The sequence below is a fragment of the Zootoca vivipara genome, chromosome 1, assembly GCF_963506605.1.
Source record: "Zootoca vivipara chromosome 1, rZooViv1.1, whole genome shotgun sequence".
Lineage (NCBI taxonomy): Eukaryota > Metazoa > Chordata > Lepidosauria > Squamata > Lacertidae > Zootoca > Zootoca vivipara.
The window spans coordinates 31,128,886-31,150,771 of record NC_083276.1 but is presented as its reverse complement, the minus strand read 5'-3'; the positions used below and the strand labels follow the sequence as shown (position 1 = coordinate 31,150,771).

Sequence of the window (21,886 nt, the reverse complement as noted above, 5' to 3'; positions counted from 1 at the left end):
TAAAAATGCCTTTCCAAAGATTGGCCTGATCATCTGCAGTTTTTAGAAGTATTTGCATTAAAAACAAATATAAAAGTCTGTCATCTAATTAATCATTCTAATTATTCAATTAAACAACATAGCCCCAGTTCAGATAATAGCTGGTTGCCCTATTATATATCCACAGATCTTGTCAAACCCACTTCTAGATCAATGTTTGGAACAAATTTTACATTGCTAAATCAAAGTACTGCAAAACTAACCAGATATTAGAGCTTGAAATTTAATCAAGGTTTCCATTTCATCTTTACAAACTTGTAAGCTTCATCTTCCTTGAAACACACAGTAACTTAAGTGACTACACACACACAAAAAGCAAGATATACAGCAGACACTGGCTATTGGTCATACTTGAAAATTTGTGTTTTAAACTATATGGCATTTTACACAATATAGGACAGCTTCAATAAACTACGGATATAAATAAAATATACATTTTATTTGTCATTTTACAAGGCAGGAAGCTGGTTCTGTACATGTGTTATATCTTCTGTATCATCACCTGAAATTTGCCTGTAAAGAAAGAAAGTTATCATAACATATAAGAAACAACTGTTCATGTAGTTAAAAGCAGTATGGTTACTGGTACATGTACTTTATTATATCCTCCAATAACAGTAAGTCAAGGATGTGGAACCTCTGGTCCACAAGCCAAATTAAGCATTTGGGTGGGGGGGGGAGTTCCAATTGTGTGCTCCCAATTGTTCTTTGACAAGCGAGGCTTCCTGTCAGCACCAATGCAGCCAATCCCAAAACAGAGCTAGCTGTAAGTGCAGACCAGCTGAGCAGTACAGCAACACTGTCCAGGAAATACTTCCTTCACCCCTATTTTGCAGGCAAAGCAAAATGCTCCATCTGATGTCATGGTGACATCAGGTGACTGACAGGTGGGTAACCATCTGCCAACCTGTCGAAGGTTAACCATAGGTTTGCGGCGAAGATCGAGATTCACCCCACTGGCTGGATCCAGTTCCCTACCCTGATTGTTAGCTAGATTTAATATTTTAAAAAAACAATTACCGTTTAACAGTGCAATCAGGTTTCTACTCAGATGTGTCCTATTGAGTTCTGTAAGCCTTACTCCCACTTAAGTAGGTACAGAACTGAAATCCATGTTTCACCCTGGGCCTCCGGCTGAGTAGCTAGTTACAAGTTACCACCACCATTTATTTCAGACATGTTTGAAGATACAACGCCAAAATCCTATGCATGTTTCCTCAGAAGTAAATCCCACTGTGTTCAATGGGGTTTCCTTCCCTATAAGTGGATTTAGAATTACAGTCTTACAGAGAAATCCTACAGAACTGCCACCTCCTAAAGTCTTGCTGGGCTCATGCTGGCCAGGGTGGCTTTTTGCCTTTCCTCCATTTTGCTTCTTCAAAAAAAAACAGTGTGAGGTAAAATAACTCCACCATAGAGCCATATAATTTATATAATATTTCTCCCTTGTTGGAAGAATGAGATGGCTTGGGATCCAATGGATCGAAGGCCTCTCCTGGCATGCCTCTCTTCAGCCACTGGCTTGACTTGACACACAGAGGAAAAAACCAAGCAATTTAGTGTGACATCTGTGTGTTAGGGCTTGGAAATGCCCATGAATCTAGAGCAGGCATCCTCAAACTGCGGCCCTCCAGATGTTTTGGCCTACAACTCCCATCATCCCTAGCTAAGAGGACCAGTGGTCAGGGATGATGGGAATTGTAGTCCAAAACATCTGGGGGGGGAAGTTTGGGGATGCCTGATCTAGAGCAAAGTCTGTATCCAGTTAGGCATGCAGGTTTCTGGCTAGAAATTCGTAAAACAGCTAATCCACCACCCAACACATTTCACCCTACTTAAGCCCCCTATACATTTTTGCAACCTATACCCAAGGCTGGCTTTATCATTAGGCAGGGGGCAACAGTGAGGTGTTGGAAGATAGGGTTTGTGATTGCCCTGTGTCCTACCCTCCCTATTCAATACTAGGCTACTGCTCACAGGTGCAGCGGGGGGGGGGGGCAGCACCAGCAGCGTTCCTGGAATGAATTGGGAGCAGTGGGACTGCAAAATATCATTGGCCAAGCTTGGCTACAACAAGCTATTTTAAGAGCAACCATCTCATATTTGCTAAAAATCGGTCATTTGTCTCACCGACTTTATATTAAGTGGAAGAGACAATTTGCACCCATACTTCGCCAAGAAGAAGAGTACTTACATGCAGGCATTGTTGAAACCTCAGCTGTCACGATGCTCTTTATTCCCAAGTTTGATAAAGCGCCTCTAATTAATCCACAAGTAAATGCCAAGTACTGTGGGGGGAAAGACCCATACGTTAAGTCAAACAAAACATCATTCTGACAATTTATATAATTATTGGATTACATTGTTGAAAGTTCTTTAAACTTGTGCCGAGGAATTTAAAATTCAACACTGTTTTCAAAGAGGAGGCCTCTTTATGCAATGCAATCATCTATTCTGGAAGTTACCAGAACATGGATTAACTGTGGCCAGGCTCTTCGTCCAGGAAGGGGTGCAACTGGTGCGCCAATTGTAGCTGGTGGAAAGGGAAAAATGTCATGGAGGCACCTGAAGGCAACCCTGTATCAGGATTTTTTTGGTGTCTAATGTTTTACTGAATTATGGTGCTGGAGGAGACTCTTGAGAGTCCCATGGACTGCAAGAAGATCAAACCTATCCATTCTGAAGGAAATCAGCCCTGAGTGCTCACTGGAAGGACAGATCCTGAAGCTGAGGCTCCAATACTTTGGCCACCTCATGAGAAGAGAAGAATCCCTGGAAAAGACCCTGATGCTGGGAAAGATTGAGGGCACAAGGAGAAGGGGATGACAGAGGATGAGATGGTTGGACAGTGTTCTCAAAGCTACAAACATGAGTTTGACCAAACTGCGGGAGGCAGTGGAAGACAGGAGTGCCTGGCGTGCTATGGTCCATGGGGTCACGAAGAGTTGGACACGACTAAACGACTAAACAAAATGTTTTACTATTTTTTTTATGTGCTGTAAGCCGCCCAGAGTGGCTGGGGGAACCCAGCCAGATGGGCAGGGTATAAATAACAAAAAAAATATTTATTATTTTGGCCACTTGGCTCTCCCTCCAGTGAAAAAAACCAGGATCAGCCCTCAATTTCATTCTTTAAGGAGTGTAACCCTGTTTAGAGCAGCTTGAAGACATTTCCATGCAGGAAGTGGGGAAAGAGGGGACATAGTAAAAAAAAACTAAACAAAAAACTCTTGAGACTACTTCTTTAATACTAGCATGCACACATGTGGATCTGACAGCTAGAATGCAATCAACTGATAGAATACTGCTATAAAAGAGTTTGCTTCCCCTCCAACATTTATCTGTCAAACTTGCAAAAATCCATATTGACACGGAATAAATAGATGACAGTATAAAGTACAACTGTGAACATCAAGTGCATGGAGAAGATAACACCATTGCAAGACCACTCCTGCTGCTCTCCCCTGCCCCATGCATATAAGGAATATATTGCAACTCCATGAAGAAACCTGGTTTTGAAGGTGCTCTTATGAACTACGTATCTGAAGAAGTGCGCATGCACACGAAAGCTCACAATATATTATGCCCATCTACCTTGATATTAGTTGGTCTCTAAGGTGCTGCTGGAAGGAATTTTTTTATTTTGTTTCGACTACGTCAGACCAACACGGCTACCTACCTGTAACTACAACTACGTAAGATATAGTTAAATATACAAGCCTTAGGAGCGTGCTCCAAATACTGTTTTCCAGCAGACATCTGAGTCAGGAGACGGAACTTGTTGTCCTGTAGTACATAGATGCCCTGCAAAAAATGAATAAGAGTTATATTTATATCCTGCCTTTTCCTTGACTATTCATGCAACATTTATTGTTGTAACCCCGCTAGGTAATATACATGGAAAAAGCTAGTTACAGAGTACATGCAACCACATGCAGTATACTTTATTTTCCTACCAAATGCAGTCCAGTCAATTAAACTGCAATCATCCCAACCAGTCACTTTGAAAGAAAGGCTGGGTTAATGGCACACATCTTTCTCCCCAGGAAGTTAACATCTGTGCAAATATGGTTACTAGCTGTATTGTTTTATTATGTATGCATGTTATTCATTCATCCTTTCAAATCCTGCCTTTCAAGATATTTTTTTCCAATACAGTGTACAATATTAACAACAAGAAAAACAGCAAAAACAAAATTGAAGGAACACCATAGAATAAATCTATTATTTAGCTACACATGCTACCCTTGTGGAATTCTCTTTACAACACAAGGTGGCTGGCATGTGATGCTAACAAAATTATTCTGAAATAAGAACCTAATTAGAATCAGAAAAATATGTGGTGCAGTCCTTGCTTACTTTAAACTGCAAGTGGAAAAATACTATTTGAATATTATCATATATGAAAATACCAGGCAGAAAGAAAACTAGAGTGTCAATAAGGGTCAAAAGGGTTTACTGCTTTCTACATATGAAGACCTTATTTATTCATACAGCCCCATCTGTAGTACAATCCAAACAAATGCTTCATTGCACAATTGTGCTGACAGAGCTGAGCTATACCAGATCCCAATTGTTTTAATTCCACACAGAATCCAAATTTATATTAACGTACTTTGTATAACTACTGTATGTATAATTTCTTCTCTGCCCACTTGGCACTGATATGCAACATGACTGACAACTCTACAAGTTCAGTTTCTTACAATACCTGATGGTTGGTCCTGAGGTTATCAATTTGCTTTTTGAATACAGTAGTCCAAAAATCTTTGCAGATAAACTTCATTATATCCAGTTCATCTTTGAATCTGGCAGTATCTTTTGTAAACCTAAGAGAAAGCAATTAAAAGTAGTGGCATTAGCTTCATGCATGTGAAGCGGTGAAGGGGCATAAATCATTAGCAGAATAAAAGGTGCCAGTTTCAATCCCTGGCACCTGCAGTTTAAAGAACAGATTAAGTAAAAAATGATCGGAATGACCCTGAGGCCCCAAAGAGTAACTGCCAGTCTGAGTACACAATATTGGACTAGAAGGACAAGTTATCTGACCTGATATAAGGCAGATTTCCAGTTTCTAATTATGCCAATGATTTATTCAATTTATGAGCTAGCTTGCCACAAAAATTTCGAAGTGACTTCCAAAAATTAAAAACCCCAAACCTAATGTAAGTTAAAAACAGAAACAATATAGACGAAAAGGTGGTCAATCTATAAAACAAATTCCTCCATCCCACCATGACTTGAAACTACAACTTTATAATTATTACAAATCTTGGCACAAGAAAGGTCTTGCACAGAAAAAACACTTCCACTTAGTACAAGGCAGCGCCACTGAATTCCCTTGATTTTCCATCATGTTGCAGCCACTAAAGTTTTGTGGGGCATCTTTAAAAGCAACATCCCTTAGGGAATTTCTGCGTCTTATGATATATACTGAATTTACACATGATATAACGACATCAGGAAACCTGCTGGAATATTTGCAACTCTGAAGGAAAATAATGGGTCAAGAGAGAGGCTAAACATGCCACTCACCTTTCTATTAATCCCTGTCCTACTCGAAAACCCATGTTTTCCAGTTTTGTGATGCACCGTCCATTTTCCTGTAAGGTATAATAAAGGCAATCTTGTGTGTGTACAAAGAACACCCCACAAACTGCAATAACTTGTGCAAATCTATTTCAAAGTCATACTTTAAGTTTTCTTCTTCCACATTTTTCTCTTGCCTGTAATCAAAAGGCTATTGGTTGTGACACTCAACATAGAATAGTGAATTTGCGGCAACAGGCAGAAACAGGTTTGTTCTTCTCTTTTCAACTCCTGATAAACAGTTTGGCAGTCCTGAGATCTGCCCACTCCTGTTTTAACATTATAGAAGAAAAGTCTTTCCAAAGCACTGGAATATCAAAGATCATATATTAAAGAGTGACATTAACGTCAACCCCTGGGGACAGAAATGGAATTACAGGCAACCCCGTATTTATGTGCATTCAATATGTGCGCAACTGTCGCACATGCACATCATGCTGAACCTGGAAGTGACCCGAAAACATCACAAAATGTCACATAAAGGGGTAGGCTGTTTGCAGGCTTCTTCAATGGTGTTTCAAATACAGTGGTACCTCTACTTATGAATGACTCGACTTATGAATGTTTCTACTTACGAATGGAGCTCCGTCCGCCATCTTGGATGCTGTTTAGATAGGATTTTTTCTACTTACAAATTTTTAGATAGGGTTGCTTCGACTTACGATTTTTTTCGACTTCACTGATGCATGCAATGCCTCAGAACCAATGGCGGAGCTTTATGCTCCGGCACTGGGGGCGGAGAGCAGGCTGGGGTGGGGCTGGCGTGCGTCCCAGGGGCATGGTGCACCACCCAAAGGGGCGTGAGGCGTGTTCTGGGGACAGGGTCCACTGCCTGTGGGGGTGGGGCACCTAGCACGGGCGGGCAGCTGTGATGGCACCCCACCGGGATTGCGCTCCCACCCCCCCTGCTCAGAACATAACCCCTGTGTAAATGCGGTGTGTGTGTGTGTGTGTGTGTGCCTGTAATCAAAAACCCAACCCCCAAATTTTGATTATTATTGGTAGTGTGCCACTAGCAGGGAAGAGTGTCAATATATTTATTATAGCATGAAAACTTTTAGAAAACAATGAATTGTTTGGTAGAACAAATACACAAGGCTATGTGACTGTAAGAATATGCACCAAATGCAAACGGAGGATCCTAATTGAACAAAACCAAAAGCTAATTTGTTTAGTTAGTGTTATGTATTGGTTTAATATGTGTACATGAGTTTCACTGCTAGTTTTGTAACTACCTTTCCCGCTCCAGGGTGATTCAAAAAGGTGTGGTGACAGTTGCTATTGGTTAACTTATTAGCGCAATTTGAATCCTTACTCCGATTGGGTCCCGCCAAAATCTGAATGTATCCTTTCCCCAACTCCTGTTCCTGAGAGTATAAAAGGAGCTCACCCTTTCCCTCCAGTCAGTCAAGTTCCTACTGCAATAAAGGAGATTGTTCTTGTTAGACTTGACTCCTAGCATATCCTTGCTAGCATGCTGAATCACTATTCTGAGCTGAAATCGTATAGGCACTGCACCCACGACAAAGCAGTTAGGTTGCAATCAGAAGGCCCCAGTGAAACCAGTAGGCCTGGTTTCTGGGTTTTTTAGATATTGTTTATATATATATATATATATATATATATATATACACACAGCAAAAAATGTAACACAGAAGCTTCCCTGTTTCCCTCTTCTTTCCCTTCTGGAACAGATGATAATACCCTTGTTTGTGAACTCAGATACCAATCACTGCAATACATTAGAAACTCTTATAAAAGGGTCCACACATTCTTTCCAATTCTTTGCTGTGAACAGTGTCAGAAACTCAAGTAAGCACAAAAATTGAATGTTTAGTTGCCATTTTGGGGTAATGATGGACTGACTGTGATTGATTATCTGGCTAGTTCAGATCACTACCTTGAGCTAGGTTAAGAACTTTGAGAACTTAAATAAGAAAAGTTGCTTAATCCAGGGACCTTCCAGATACACTGTATATTGGCCTATTCCAACCTCTTTTTCTTAATTCCATTCCTAACGTAGGGATATTGCTCAGAACTGAGGGCAGAGGGGTGAAGATAAGCTACGACAAACTGTAACATTATTCACTGCTCCTGCTCAGGCGGCACAGTAAAAGCATTTTGGTTCCTGAAATTCATTCCAATTGTGCAGATAAAATATAACCGATAGAATTCTACAGGATGTGTTGTTATAGTACGTGAAAACAGGCAGGATCCAAGGATCCCCAGGCATACACCTCCAGATGGTGGAGCTTCACTTGGTTGCAAGTGCTCTTGACAGCCAGGTGCAAAATGTGCCTGGCTAATTTCGAAAACTGGCTATGAGTAGTCGTGCAGCCCCCAACAGAAAAGGAGCAAGTTCCTTGTATTGCAGTAGGACCGATTTCTGACTGATGTCTGAAGCAACAGAGGCTGGAAGAAACCCCTTGTCAGTCAGTCATTTATTGGAGGTCTTTAAGCAGAGGCTTGACAGGCATATGTCAAGAATGCTTTGATGGTGTTTCCTGCTTGGCAGGGGGTTGGACTGGGTGGCCCTTGTGGTCTCTTCCTGATTCTATGATTTCCCGCTCTTCACTCGTAAGGTCTCAGGACAGGTTACAGCATTAAAACACAATATGAAAAACAATTTTAAACAACTTACTGTACAACCATAAAAATAACCTGGGTCCTACAACCATACACTTTTGAGACACTCTTTGTAATTTTATAATCTGAAGTACTTGAAGTGGAATAAAAAAGTTAGGGTTTCATCCCACTTCAAGCACTGCTGAATTCTGACTCCAGGTGTGCTTAATAAACACACTAATTTAATTGCAAAGAGTCTGTCCTAACTGAATTATGGATAATGTTGTGTCGTCCTAATCCTGCCCATTTTAAAACACCCATGCTGTTTCTAAATTTAAGGACACATTACACTAAAGATGACAGGAATTTGGGTGGTCTTAAATTTCTTAAACAATTTAAAAAGTTACTGTACATGCAAAAACAAAGCATGCTGTTGCGGGGGGGGGGGTGGAAACCCATTGTATTATTTAGTGCATGGGTAGGAAAACTAAGGCCCGGGGGCCGGATCTAGCCCAATCGCCTTCTAAATCAGTGTGTTTTTACATGAGTAGAATGTGTCCTTTTATTTACAATGCATCTCTGGGTTATTTGTGGGGCATAGGAATTAGTTCATTATTTCCCCCCCCCCAAAAAATATAGCCCGGCCCCCCACAAGGTCTGAGGGACAGCGGACCAGCCCCCTGCTGAAAATGTTTGCTGGCCCCTGTATTAGGGGGTCAGAGGCAATGTAATAAACATTTTTAATTTATTTTGGATCATCCCTAGTTTACTTAGTACATGCTGTATGTGATGCTATCACATTTCTCTCGGGGAGTCTGTTCATGTTCATCACGGGATTCGCCCATAACCAGCCCCAAACCTGGATACTGAACACGGACTAATCGGATCAGACGCCAGAAACCCTTGGCCAGGCCCTCAAACAACCACAGGGATACCCAGCGAGAGCGAGCAGCGCTTTAAGGGGAAGGGATGTCGAAACCAGAGACTCCATTATGAGGCATTCCGGATTTAGGGAAGCTTCGTTTAAAAAAAGGAATATAGAAATGGGACCCTCCTCGGGCCACAGCGCCGGCTGCGCCGTGCCACGGGCTCCGCCTCTCTCCTCTCCCTTCCCTCCGACGGGGAAGCGCAGGGATCCCTCCCCGGAGCCGCGAGAGCAACACTCACCCCATCGCCCTGCTCGGCGGCGCGGTACAGCCCGGTCACCATCTCGTTGTGCAGCAGCAGGAAGAGCGCCTCGTCCGCCATCTCCGACTTGTTCATGCCGGGCAGCTCCCGGCCAGAAGGGAACGAGGACCAGGCCCACCCGCCGGGCTCAAGCCGAGCGGAGTCCCTCCTTACACTCAGAGGCGGAGCTGCCCAGGCAACAACCGGCAGCTGCTTCTGGGGCGGAGCTCCGTGAAGTCCCCGCCTCGCTTGCGCGGAGCTCCTGGAGCAAGGGCGCGCGCTCCGGGATCGACCTGGGGCTTGGTGGTTGGCAGGCGCGATCGCGGGCATTGGGATGCTGCTCTCTCTGTGTCCGTTTGGAAGCAAAGGTCCGGCGGGGCTCACGGCTACGTTTAAGATGTCATGGAATTCTACTCAGTATTGATCCAGATTCCAACGTACAGTTAGCAGAGTAAAAACTTACAACACGTTGCAGGATCCCCCCAAAATAGACCAGAGGCAATTGTAGTTCATTCAGCAGAGCTTTACTGCTACTGAAGGCAAATGAACATAATGATCACAAATCCCAGACGTTCAGGATGGGCAATGGCCATAAGAAAACCAGTTGCAGCAGGCTTAACTTAAAAATCCTGGGGGTGTTCTGTTAAGAGGCCAGAAGAGGAGTTTCTCTCTTTTTTTCCTGGTCATAACTATAAAAACAAAGATGAAGCACACTATTCTGTGATATGATCTGGAATTGTTGTGATGTGATACTCTATGAGTCTGTGATGTTCAGAATTTTAGACAGATTTTCACAGTAAGAGACTTCCCTTTAACAAATTTCAGAATCAGAGAAGCCACGAGTCCGCGGAAATTGAGTTTAGTCCCGCCCCCTGCACTTCAAGGCACTTCATGACCCAGGAGCGCGCGAAAATGAGCAGGTGTAAGCCGACCCACCTCCTATCACTGGTTGGTTACTCGAGGGACAAGTGTACCACTTGGTTGGTTGCTCAGATGCCACCCTGCTCTGGCATTCCGTGATTGGCAGGAGAAACAAAGCACCGCAATCTTCGAGTGGTTCTCCCAACGTCGCTCTAGCACTATGGATTCCCGATTGGCTAAGAAGGAAGCTGATGACTGGAGCACTCAAATGCCACTCAACTTGTTAGGGCGGTGGTTCGCTAGGGACGAAGCGCGGCTGTTGGCGAGGAACGTTGTCGATCCAACTCTCGCGCGCCTATTGGCGGGTTTGCTCGGAGGAGCCGCGCTACGTGAGGGGCTGGGCCGTCGCGCCCCGCCCCTTTCCCGCCGAGCCGTGCTTTCGGCCGGGCCCTGACTGGCTAGGCCGCGCCTGTGGTTGGCTGCGATGGCGGTGGCGGTGCGGGCTCTGCAGGAGCAGCTCGAGAAGGCCAAGGAGAGCCTCAAGCACGTCGACGAGAACATCCGCAAGCTCACGGGGCGGGACCCCAACGATGTGCGGTGAGGCTGGAGGAAGAGCAGGGCGGCCGGCGGGGGAGTTTCGGCTCAGAGGGGGCCGCCGCACTCGGCCCCTGAGAGGCTTCGCTGCGGTTGCCACCTTCGTGCCCTTTCCCTTCCCTCTCCGGGAACGCGCCCTGGGACTTCAGGAGCCCGAGTGGTGCATCCGTTAGCCCCGTCCCTCTCTAAATCGGGGGTAAACTGGTCTGGGAAGGGACGGAGCGACAGCGCAGAGGGAGGCCTACGAGCAGAATCCGTTAGTGGCGTCCACGTGAGTTGCGAGGCGCGGCTGCGCCCTGCGAACCCGACTTCCCCTCGTGTTTTCAATGGGGCTCACTAGTTCCCAGTAAGGGCGCTTAGGGACGCAGCCTGCGCCGGCCAAAGTTAACCCGGGTTAAGAGTGCGCTCATGCCCCAGCCTAAATCTGCAAACGTTTCCCTGGCACAAAAGGTAGGCAAAACCCACTGCCGCCCCCCTGCATTTTTCCTCCTCTGCTACTTCCCACCACGTGGAAGGTCAAGGTATTTTTTAAAAAATAGGCCATCAGGATCCTGCACACGGTAGAAGCAGTCACTTCCTGTCCCCAATCACGAAAGCTGACTAATAAATTTTTGGGGGGTACATTTGCACCAGGTTTCCAGTGGGGTTCCTTTGAGGGATGTTTTCTGTACCTCTTTGCACCTTCCTGATGATTATTCCTTTGGCTTCTTTTTCAGGCCCGCTCAAGGGAGATTATTGACCATCACAGGCCCTGGTGGAGGTAGGGGGCGTGGAAGTATATTACTTAGGTGAGTATCTGTGGATGATTAATGGAAACCAATTCTGTACCTTTCTGAGGGCAGCTTCTATGCTGCACAGAATGTTATGCTTGTATTTGAAGGCTAGAAATTAAAAGAAGGTTAAATGTTGATTTAATATGTTGATTTAAGGTAGCTAGAGTCTGAACTCAACTGCCATATTATTACAGTGATGGGGAAGAGAGGGGTTCTGCTCATGGTCCAAAGCATATTCACAGGCAAGCAAATAACTGTTGGGGTACTTGACCCTAAGGTTGCATGCAACTTCTCTTCTAACCTTAAAAAAACTTCAGTAATTTCAAGTTGGACCTGTACAGTTGCTGTAATGCTAGTTTATGGCAGTGCTGTGGGGCCCGCAAGATTGCTGTCTTCAAAGATTTCAGTAGAAGGCATGTATAACTTGCCACTGGGCTCATATACCATTGTTATTACCAAAGGGTGGGCAGCCAACCATGCTATTCTAAGGGTTACAGATCCTCTGCTGTTGTAGCCTAAGACTAGCATGGTATGGTACTTGAAGGCTATTGCAACAGAACTCTGCCTGGTTTTTATTAGATGGTGTTTTAGGCTCGGCTTGCACAGCAGTCTTTGCAATCCTACAGATGTTTGGCCTACTTAGTACTTCTTGATCTTTAGTTTTGTTACTGGAATGTTTTAAATTGCTACATACTGTTTCTATAAAATGCTCTTAAAAGGAGGGAATAAGCTTTTTAGTTAGTGGCATTGTGTAACTCTGGGATTGTGTAACTCGGCGATTAGTTACTTTTGTGGGTGGGTTATTTTTTAAAACAGTCACATCCTCCACCCTTGGAGGGGCTTTTCTGAATTGGAAGGGATACTTAGTTTGTTCTGTGCATGAGAGTTGGATATATACATGGGCAGAGAGAGAGGGGAAGATATTTATGTGAGGTGGGGGAATAGAGGGTAGATATGTGTTTGAGAGGGAGAGATGTACTTGCGGCAGTATACATGTGAAGTACATGAGTGTGTGAGAGAGCTGCATGTGTGTGCTGAGAGGCTTTCACTCGCATCTCGCCCAAATACAGTCATACCTTGAAAGTTGAACAGAATCCATTCCGGAAGTCTGTTCAACTTCCAAAACGTTCGGAAACCGAAGCCGCACTGGATTTTTGGCTTTCAATAATCATTCGGAAACGGAAACACTCACTTCCAGGTTTTGATCGTTTGGCAGCTGATTTATCTGGGAGCTAAGGCATTTGAGATCCAAGGTACAACTGTACTGAACTTCCCCTGACAATGGAAACAGAAAAGCGCACTCTAGCTATTTTGAGGCATAGGCAGGTTGGTATAGGGAGATGTGCTCCTTCAAGTATTTGGGCCCCAAACCATTTAAGGGCTTAATAGAGGAGTACTAGCATTTGGAATTGGGCTTGGCAGCAAATAGGCTGCCAGAATTTATGTGATATGATTCCATCAGGATAAAGCAACAGCCTTGTTAGTGGGTAGCCAGGGGGCCTGTGTGTCTGGGTCTTTGATGCAGGATCCTGGACATCTTTCCCCTTTAAACTTAACTTTTTTTTACAGGGCAACTGGTAACACTTCAATGTACAGCACTGGTGAGACCCTAGACACCTGCCATTCAAATTTGCCAATGAGCACTTGTTCTATTTTTAAATAGTATATAAATATGTACATAAACAGCAGCTCTAGACTGTGGATGAGGTGGAGGGCCCAATCCACATATAGTATACTGGCCCAGGAAATCCCTGTTGCCACCCCATAGCTCTGACTTCTCCCTGACAGCCAGTTTGTTCTTCCCCTTCAAATTACAGCTGAAATTGGCACCTATACATAAAAATAAGCATATGCAAATATTTCTTGTGGCCCTGTCCTGAGTCTTTTCAGTACCCAACAATGCTCCTTGGCTGAACTGTATTCTGCACTAATGAACGTTTTCAAGGGCAGCTCCTTGTACAACACATTACAGTATTACATTTGAAAGCTAAGAAGACTGTGCATCATGGTGGCAAGGCTGCCTATTCAGGAATGTTCTTACCTGGTGATTAGGTCAATCCTGGGAAGGGCAGTTTGTGACACTGGGGCTACCTTGGCCTCTAGTGACAACTCTGGGTGCAAGTGTGTCCCCAAGCTACAAACCTGCTTCTTCATGGAAGGTGCACCCCCATCTGAAACAAGCCATGCACCTAATTTATCAGCATAATAACCACTTTCTCACAACTCTTTATTGTCAGCTTTCAATCTGTTAGCCCATTACTGAGCCCAAGCACTGGTTGAGCACCTGAACGGCCTCACCTAATTCAGATATAGAAAGAAATAGAGCTGATTTTCTTATACTGATGGCATCTTACTTCCACCCTCTGATCTCACCTAGTGGCTTCATATATATTTTAGAGAGCATGGCATGACTTCTGTAAAACTTGTTGCACACAAAGCAAGACATTGAACTTTAGTTTTATGGGGTCTTGGCATTATAAACTTGCTTGGAGCATGCTGATCTGATACACTGATCATCTCTTGTTTCAGGCGTGGATTCTCGGATAGCGGAGGAGGACCCCCAGCCAAACAGAGGGATCTAGAAGGGGCGACCAATAGGTGAGCAGAGAATGAAATAGGGCTGAATTCAAGAACAGGATTGAATGAAGTTAGAGACAAGAACAGCATGCCTTCTTAGCTGACTCGGTATATTTCCTTAGTGCATTTCTGCATGGTTTTTATATAGCACTCAAGGCTGTGTATAATTTAAAATGATTGCTTGCAATTTCAGACATACAAAAGGAACTGGGAGGGAAGAAAGGAAAATCCATTCATGTATCAGTTCTTCTTTAAGTTGCATAATTCCTCTTGGAACTCTACACTAGCAAATAATTTATACTGGTGTATCTTGATTCCGTGTGATTTTTTAAATAGGATTTCAATAGAACACCTTTTTGTCTTGAGTACCGGTAAATTGTGTAGGAGCTGCTACCCTGTAATATGTTCTGTAGGAATAAAAGTAAGTGGACTTTAAACGTGAGGTCTCCATCTTTTAAAAGATGCTGTAATAAAGCAACAGATTTAGCAAGCAGCTAATCTACATTCACCTAAGAGTTCATTGGATCCCAGCAACAACGTGGACAGAGGTTGCATCAAAGCAGTCTGTGAAGCACAGTATCTTGATTTTAGTGTACTTATTTTGCTTGTATTAACATCATTTTCTAAGCCTATTGAAATATTGTCCTTGGTTCTGGTATAAAATGGATGCCTTTGGTACTCTCTTAAATTTAGGCTAGCTGGGGAACGTCGGACAAGGAGAGAATCACGCCATGAAAGCGACGCAGAGGATGATGATGTTAAAAAAGTAAGGGATAACTAGAAGTTGGTGGGTAGAGAGGGGAAAGAAATGTAGAAAAGCTTCAATTAACCTGGTTTTGACCTATGCTTGCAGCCAGCGTTGCAGTCTTCTGTTGTTGCTACCTCCAAAGAAAGAACACGCCGAGACCTTATTCAAGATCAAAACATGGATGAAAAGGGAAAACAAAGGTATCTTACAATGTTGTTTACTGTAACCATAATGTTTTCAAACTCCAAGCACATAATACAAATTATGAAAGAAATGTTCTTTCTTGCACAGAAAACTTTGTCCAATATTTTATGCTGTCTTAGCCTGCTTCTTAAGAAGTGTGTGTACAGTTACTGACTGCACCAGACAACTCAACCCAGCTTCCACGTTTATTTAAGTTGACTTGCACAGTTTGCTTTGCCTGTTGATTTGTAAGTCAAAATAAGTTGCTGATGTACTCATCTCAGACTATTGTTTGTGACTATTCCAGGAATGTAAAAGCTCTGGGTAGAGATTTAGCATGTTGTGTTTTTCTAAGATAGGCATCTTGCCATATATAATTTTTTTAAAAATGTTCCCTTTGGGTTTTTTTTAGTTTGATATGAACCAGTCTAATTCAGAAGTAAGTCCCATTGATATTGGTGGGATTTCAGCCTTGGTCTTTAAAGAATACTGCAAATTAGCAGCCACTGTACTTTTTCATGCTTTTCTGTGCAAAATTGCACAGAAATTGGTGTATTTCATTAAAATTTGTTGATGAAGTTTGGGTGATGAAACCAGATTTCACAGTCTGCTAGAGAAATTTATTAATTGTATAAATTTGTATCCCACTTTTCAGGGAAGAAATCATATAAAGCAGCTGACAAAATATCTAAAAACATGAATAAGTTCAGATTTGAGCTGTGGAAGCTCTGTTGCCCCTGCCCAATGACATTCTGTGCTGGCTTCTTTTATGAGGAAAGCTTCAAATCCTAATCTTAGCTATCTAAAGGTCTCACTTTTAGACAATGAGTTGTGTTGAGCTGCTTGTGTATCAACTTCAGATATGTAGTTTGTGGGAAAGTATCCAAATAATTTTTGGGGGAAATTACTTCTTAATTCAAGCACCATCTCATATGTATTAGTTGGGGTGGGGCTAAAATGCTGGGCTGGAATTTATTTTCAGGCTGTGACCATTGTGGTCGGGGTCCTGACAGTAAGAAATGTTTGGCAGTGGAGTGGACTCCCTCAAAAGGTTGTAGACTCTCCATCCTTGGAAGTTTTTAAGCAGAGATTGGATGGCAATCTGTCAGGGTTGTTTTTGTTGAATTTCCTGCAATGCAAGGGATTGGACTAGATTACCCTGGGGGGGGGTCCCTCCCAACTTAACAATTCTATGATTCTCCGTATGGGCCAACGGTCTTTCTCATACAGCTAGCCCTCAACAAAAAAGTAAGTCAAAAGAAGATGACTATATTTTCAGTGCAATGTTGCTTACAAAATGGCAAATCATTTCTTGAGGTTCCTTATGAAAAGTCACAACAATTGTGTTCCTTTTATTAATAATCAGTCTGTTTAATATATTTTATTGTTGTCTTCAATCTTAGATAAAGGTTTGGCTGTCTTTGGGTCATAATTTAAGAACTTCATTTAATTTAATATGCTTGGAAATTATATGCTATTGTTGATAAAGCCATCCACTGGAATTATCTTGTTGTCTTCTCATGTTGGTTGTTGGAAATTTGCAACATCCAGTGGTTATGTTTCTTTCTAAATAGCTTTTGCACCCTGTGTTATTATTGTAGCCTTTTTATAATTCATGCACCATTAACTAACAGCCTTGGAAGGTTTTGAAAACTGTTTCAATAGGTATGCATAATGAACACATATGAAACTCCATGGTATAATCATATCTTTTTACTCCTTTTCTGTTCTGCTAGGAATCGGCGCATATTTGGCCTGTTGATGGGTACTCTTCAGAAGTTCAAACAAGAATCAACAGTCGCTACTGAGAGGGTATTAACTCAATACCTTGTAATGTTCATTAGAGGAGAGAGTGTACTATTTCTATTGAATGAGAGAATTGTATACTGTCTTGCGCGAAGAAACTTACTCCTAGTAGCCCAGTAGCGCAGATTTTTCACTGTGGAAACATGAGGACTTTAAAGTCATTTTTCAAGTGGAAAGGAAACCGTGAGCATTCCTAAAACTTTCCTTAAGCCTATTAAGTTCAACAGAACATGGATCCTACTACAAATACAGTTCTTTATGATGACCCTAAACTGGGTTCTGGCAACTAGCTGGGAAAACCACTAGTAACTGCCAGCAGGCTAGAGAGGTCCATGCTTAGGTTTTGTATGCCCTGCCTGGCTATATAGTTGGCTATATAGTTGACTTTTTATTATTATTTACTTGTCTCTGGTTCCGTAACAATTTGAAAACAGATTAGAAAGAGAGGGAGGGCACAGAGCTCCTATTGGTTCCCAGGCTTCAGGTCATGTTGGAGAGATGTAATTGCATTGCCTGGCACTGCTTCACTATAAATGTGGATTGTTTGATACACAAGGAATGCTCCATACCTTAGGGGAGCAGAAATGAGAAAACCAACAACTATAAGCAGTGACTTGACTACTAAGTCCAGCCAAAAGTTGTGGGCTATCTTGCAATAATTAGATGAAGCTTGTTCTGTATCAGACTTCAGTATTGATCTGACTCCAGAACAGGGGTCGGCCAGCTATTAAGTGGTATATAAACTAATAATAAAATTTCTGAGCTCGCCTTAAGCAAATCTGAAACTGTTTCTCCACCTCAGCAAAAAAGACGGCAAGAAATTGAACAGAAACTTGAAGTGCAGGCAGAGGAAGAGAGAAAGCAGGTTGAAAATGAGAGGCGAGAGCTCTTTGAGGAAAGACGTGCTAAACAAACAGAGCTGCGGCTATTGGAACAGAAAGTTGAACTTGCTCAGCTGGTGAGTCAAAATTCAAGCAGCTGCTATGTGTGGTGTTGGTGTTGTGGACAATACTAAATAAAAATAAAAATCTTTCTTTTACCAGCAAGAAGAATGGAATGATCATAATGCCAAAATAATTAAATATATAAGAACAAAGACAAAGCCTCATCTGTTCTACATACCTGGCAGAATGTGTCCTGCTACCCAGAAGCTGTTTGATGATTCTCAAAAAAAATTAAATGGTATGTTACTGGTGGTAGGGTAGATACATGTTCTTTGATATAAGCTCTTCTGGAATTTCATTGGAAAAAGTTAAACTGATAATGACAAGGAAGTAAAGCGAACTTGCATCTTACTCAAAGGGTCAGTTCTGCGAGTCTGCACGTTTACACAAAAACACAAAAAGCCAGAACTGGCCCACCCACAAGGTGGAGGATTGCCTACCCAGCTTTGGGAGTTGGTGCAAAGGCACTGGCAGGTTCCTAGAGTCCTGGTTCTGGGGTTTAGGAAAATGCTCAGAACAGCACATAATTGCAAGCGGGGTTTTTCCATCTTGCAAGATGATGTGCTTGCACAAACAGAACATTTGTAATGATGTGACATTGGAATTCCAGCCCAAGTGATTGACAGATCCAGCTACCCCATAAAGTTTGTCTCTAGGGGGTTGGGGAGATAAAGATCTTGCCCACCTGCTGGATCCAGTTATAAATTATTTCTTCATGTGAAACTTTACTGCTCATAACTGCCAGTAGCCTGAAATTCAAAAATATGTGGCAAATGCCCCAATTCACAAGTGCACATTCTGACCTCTTAACATGCATGATCACTTGTCTATATGAAACTTTCCTTGTGTGAAGTGGCTCAAGTGATCTATCAGTAAGATGGAACCATGCTAAGTACCCACAATAAGCTTAGTGTGTCTTCTCTCATTCTGCAGCACTGTTTGAAAATAGGCGCATTGAGTTTGCTGAGCAAATTAACAAAATGGAAGCCAGGCCCAGGCGACAATCTCTGAAGGAAAAAGAACACCAGGAGGTGCAGAAGGAAGAAAAGAAGGAAGACCAGAAGAAGGAGCAAGAAGAGGGTAAGGCGGTTCAGCAGGTGGAAGAGATGGAGACAGGTAATCGGAGCAATGATGTAGAAATGGAAGAGGTAGGGGAAGAAAAGGAGGTAGGTGCTAGTCACAGTGATGGAGAGATAGAACAGGAGGAGGAGGAGCAGAAAGAGGAAATGGAGGTTAAGGTAGATGAGGGACCAGAGATTAAGGAGAATGATAGGCAGCAGGATAATCAGGAGGAGGATGTTGTGTTAGGGAAAGAGGAAGGTGAAAATACGCTGCCAGTAGATGGCGAGCAGGATGTGATGGAAACCAATGAGGCAGATCATGCAGAGCCACTAGAAAATGAGAATAGCAAAGAAGTGGAACCAGAAATGGAGAGTAATCCTCAACCAGAGCAGGAGGGGCCTGTTGCTCCCTTGGAGAAAGAGGAAGCCAACAAGCCAGAAGTGGAAGCTGAACCAGAGGAGGCAGAAGAGAAGGAGCCAGAATCCATTGCAGTGTCCGAGGCTGAGGCCCAGCCTCAACTAGAGGCTGTGCTTCAGCCACAGCCTTCACCACAGTTGGAATCCACTCAAGATCAAGAGCCTCAGGTAGACAAAGAAGAAACTGTAGTGCCTGAGAATCTGCCTGAAATTCAGGCAGACCAAATCCAGGCAGTAACTGTAGAAGTCAAGAACAAGGGCAGGAGCAGGAGCAGAGGTAGAGCAAGGAACAAAGGCAGTAAGAGTCGAAGTCGCAGTACTAGCAGCAGCACCAGTAGTACTAGTTCTACAAGCAGTAGTAGTGGCAGTAGTTCTAGCAGTGGCAGCAGCAGTAGTCGGAGTAGTTCCTCCAGCAGCAGCAGCACTAGCGGAAGTAGTAGTCGAGAGAGTAGCAGTAGTTCCAGCAGTAGCGAGAGCAGAAGTCGAAGCAGAGGGCGTGGGCACAATAGGGATAGGAAGCGTAGGAGGAGTCTGGATCGAAAGCGAAGGGATAATGCAGGAGTAGACAGGAGTCACAAGTCTTCGAAAGGTAGCAGCAGAGATGCGAAAGGATCAAAGGATAAAAGTTCAAGGTCGGACAGAAAGAGGTCTATATCAGAAAGTAGTCGGTCAGGCAAAAGAACTTCGCGGAGCGAAAGAGACCGTAAATCAGACAGGAAAGACAAAAGGCGTTGACAGAAGAGACCAGGCTCCCTAGCCTAATTTTGCAGCAGAAGATTACTTGATGAGTGAAAGGATTCCATGTGGGGAAGAAAAGGCTGCCTTAATTGCATGCTGTATAAAATCTTTTGGAGAAATGCAGACTCTTTACCAGGCAATTCTCATGCTTTTTACATGATTTTGTAAAAGGTTACTTATCAAATTATGTGAAGATGCAAAAGTGTACAAATAAAAGGATTGACAACCCCTTCATCTTTTTAAATCTCCTCTACTTCAAAGAGTTTCTGTATATTTTAATAGGTACATAGTTACATTTGTGTGAATCACTTCTGTATCAGATCTTTTTTTGTAGAAATAAATGTGTATTTTACAGAGGTGTGAGAGCCTGTTGCCGCTTCATCTCGCATAGATATCTTTCTCCCTTTGCCATACTTCATACAGAGTGTTTGAATATTCTGCCTATTAACACTTCCCCTCTAATTGCTAAAAAGTGAATTCTCAAGTTCTGTGAAGGAGCACACACCTGTGCATAATCCAGGTTTTCTTTTCTGTGCTTTCACTATACAAATTGATGCCAGCTTTTACTAACATTCCTTGGTGAACTAACTGCCCATATACAGAAGCCAAGTGAGTGTATCGAGCCAATTCTAAATTACTTGGCCATCTAAAATCTGTTTAGAGACTTCATGTAGTTATTTTAACCTTGCCTCTCCCCTAGTTTTAGAGTAATGCTTAGATTTTTTAAAAAACTTGCATCTCATTTCTGTGCTTTGCAGTATGTTGCAGGAGGGCTGTGGGTAACTTCAAAACTAGATTATTGTTGGCCATAGGCTAAACTTTCAAATGCCAATAAAAATGCAGTATACCATTAAATTAATCGGGCGTTAAGATGTTGTATTTATGAATATCTGTTGATTGAGGAAAGTGGATTCAAAACTTGGCATTTCTGTAACATCTAAAGCTAGTCGATGGCAATATAGTTGGTGTAAAAAGGTGACATACTGTTTTTAAACTTCCTCCAAGTGTATTCATTGGCTTGTTCTGTAAAAGTCTAAATAAAGGTACCTTTATATACTATTTTCTGTATTCTGGATTTACTGTTTGTTTAATGAAAAGTTTTTCATACTTGTACTTCACCTACCAAACCAAATGGTCTGACAGAAATTAGAATCCCCATTCCCAGCCATCTGTCAGGAATGCTTTGGTGGTGTTTCCTGCTTGGCAGGGGGTTGGACTGGATGGCCCTTGTGGCCTCTTCCAACTCTATGATTCTAAACATAGATTGGAAAGACCAGAAATCTCAACTTGTACTTAGGTACCCCTTAAAAACATTTAAAGTAGTCTCTCATACCTAACAATGTGGATTTGTGTATGGAATGTAATCCTGAACTGGGCTGGCAAAGGATTTGTGTGAAGTGCCCTTTTGAGTTTGTTTCCACCAGCCACCCAGCAAAAATTCATTTTTAAAAGTCCTGGCTGCAGATGACTCAGTGGATGGGCTGATGGAATCCAAGAGCACCTGAGTCATTTTGTTCTATGTCTTAATTTGTGATGGGGAAAGGGTACATAGGAAAATACACTGTTGGCCTCAATAGGTATGCACCCAACTGTGGTTTAAACCACTGAGCCTCTTGGACTTGCCAATTGGAAGGTCGGAGGTTCAAATCCCCGTAACGGGGTGAGCTCCTATTGCTCTGTTGCAGCTCCTGCCACCTAGCAGTTCGAAAGCACGCCAGTGCAAGTAGATAAATAGGTACCACTCTGGCAGGAAGGTAAACGACGTTTCTGTGCGCTCTGGTTTCTGTCATGGTGTGTGGTTGCGTTTAGTCATGCTGGCCACAT

The 21,886-nt window shown here is 42.9% G+C and overlaps 2 protein-coding genes across 2 annotated transcripts; one reads left to right on the top strand and one right to left on the bottom strand.

The window, feature by feature from the left end:
* Positions 1 to 248: 248 nt before the first annotated feature.
* TRAPPC6B (trafficking protein particle complex subunit 6B) lies at positions 249 to 9,564 on the bottom strand. The gene is made up of 6 exons (XM_035108851.2): positions 9,361 to 9,564; positions 5,575 to 5,642; positions 4,751 to 4,868; positions 3,760 to 3,843; positions 2,234 to 2,327; positions 249 to 552 (listed from the first exon to the last, which is right to left on the bottom strand). The coding sequence occupies exons 1-6, from the start codon at positions 9,454 to 9,456 to the stop codon at positions 521 to 523; spliced, it is 492 nt and encodes a 163-aa protein (XP_034964742.1). The 5' UTR covers positions 9,457 to 9,564; the 3' UTR covers positions 249 to 520.
* A 1,074-nt stretch (positions 9,565 to 10,638) lies between these two features.
* On the top strand, positions 10,639 to 21,470 carry PNN (pinin, desmosome associated protein). The gene is made up of 9 exons (XM_035108839.2): positions 10,639 to 10,818; positions 11,532 to 11,603; positions 14,118 to 14,186; positions 14,859 to 14,931; positions 15,019 to 15,113; positions 16,833 to 16,908; positions 17,705 to 17,860; positions 17,946 to 18,084; positions 18,780 to 21,470. The coding sequence occupies exons 1-9, from the start codon at positions 10,706 to 10,708 to the stop codon at positions 20,057 to 20,059; spliced, it is 2,073 nt and encodes a 690-aa protein (XP_034964730.2). The 5' UTR covers positions 10,639 to 10,705; the 3' UTR covers positions 20,060 to 21,470.
* Positions 21,471 to 21,886: the final 416 nt, after the last annotated feature.

Bases quoted from the DNA above. Each gene is read 5' to 3' on its own strand.
- PNN (XM_035108839.2), top strand. From the start codon at position 10,706: ATGGCGGTGGCGGTGCGGGCTCTGCAGGAGCAGCTCGAGAAGGCCAAG. The intron at 14,932-15,018 runs GTAAGGGATAAC...CTATGCTTGCAG, and splicing joins AGGATGATGATGTTAAAAAA to CCAGCGTTGCAGTCTTCTGT. The intron at 17,861-17,945 runs GTGAGTCAAAAT...TTCTTTTACCAG, and splicing joins AAGTTGAACTTGCTCAGCTG to CAAGAAGAATGGAATGATCA.
- TRAPPC6B (XM_035108851.2), bottom strand. From the start codon at position 9,456: ATGAACAAGTCGGAGATGGCGGACGAGGCGCTCTTCCTGCTGCTGCAC. The intron at 3,844-4,750 runs GTATTGTAAGAA...CATTTTTTGCAG, and splicing joins ACCTCAGGACCAACCATCAG to GGCATCTATGTACTACAGGA. The intron at 553-2,233 runs GTAAGTACTCTT...CTTTCTTTACAG, and splicing joins GGTTTCAACAATGCCTGCAT to GCAAATTTCAGGTGATGATA.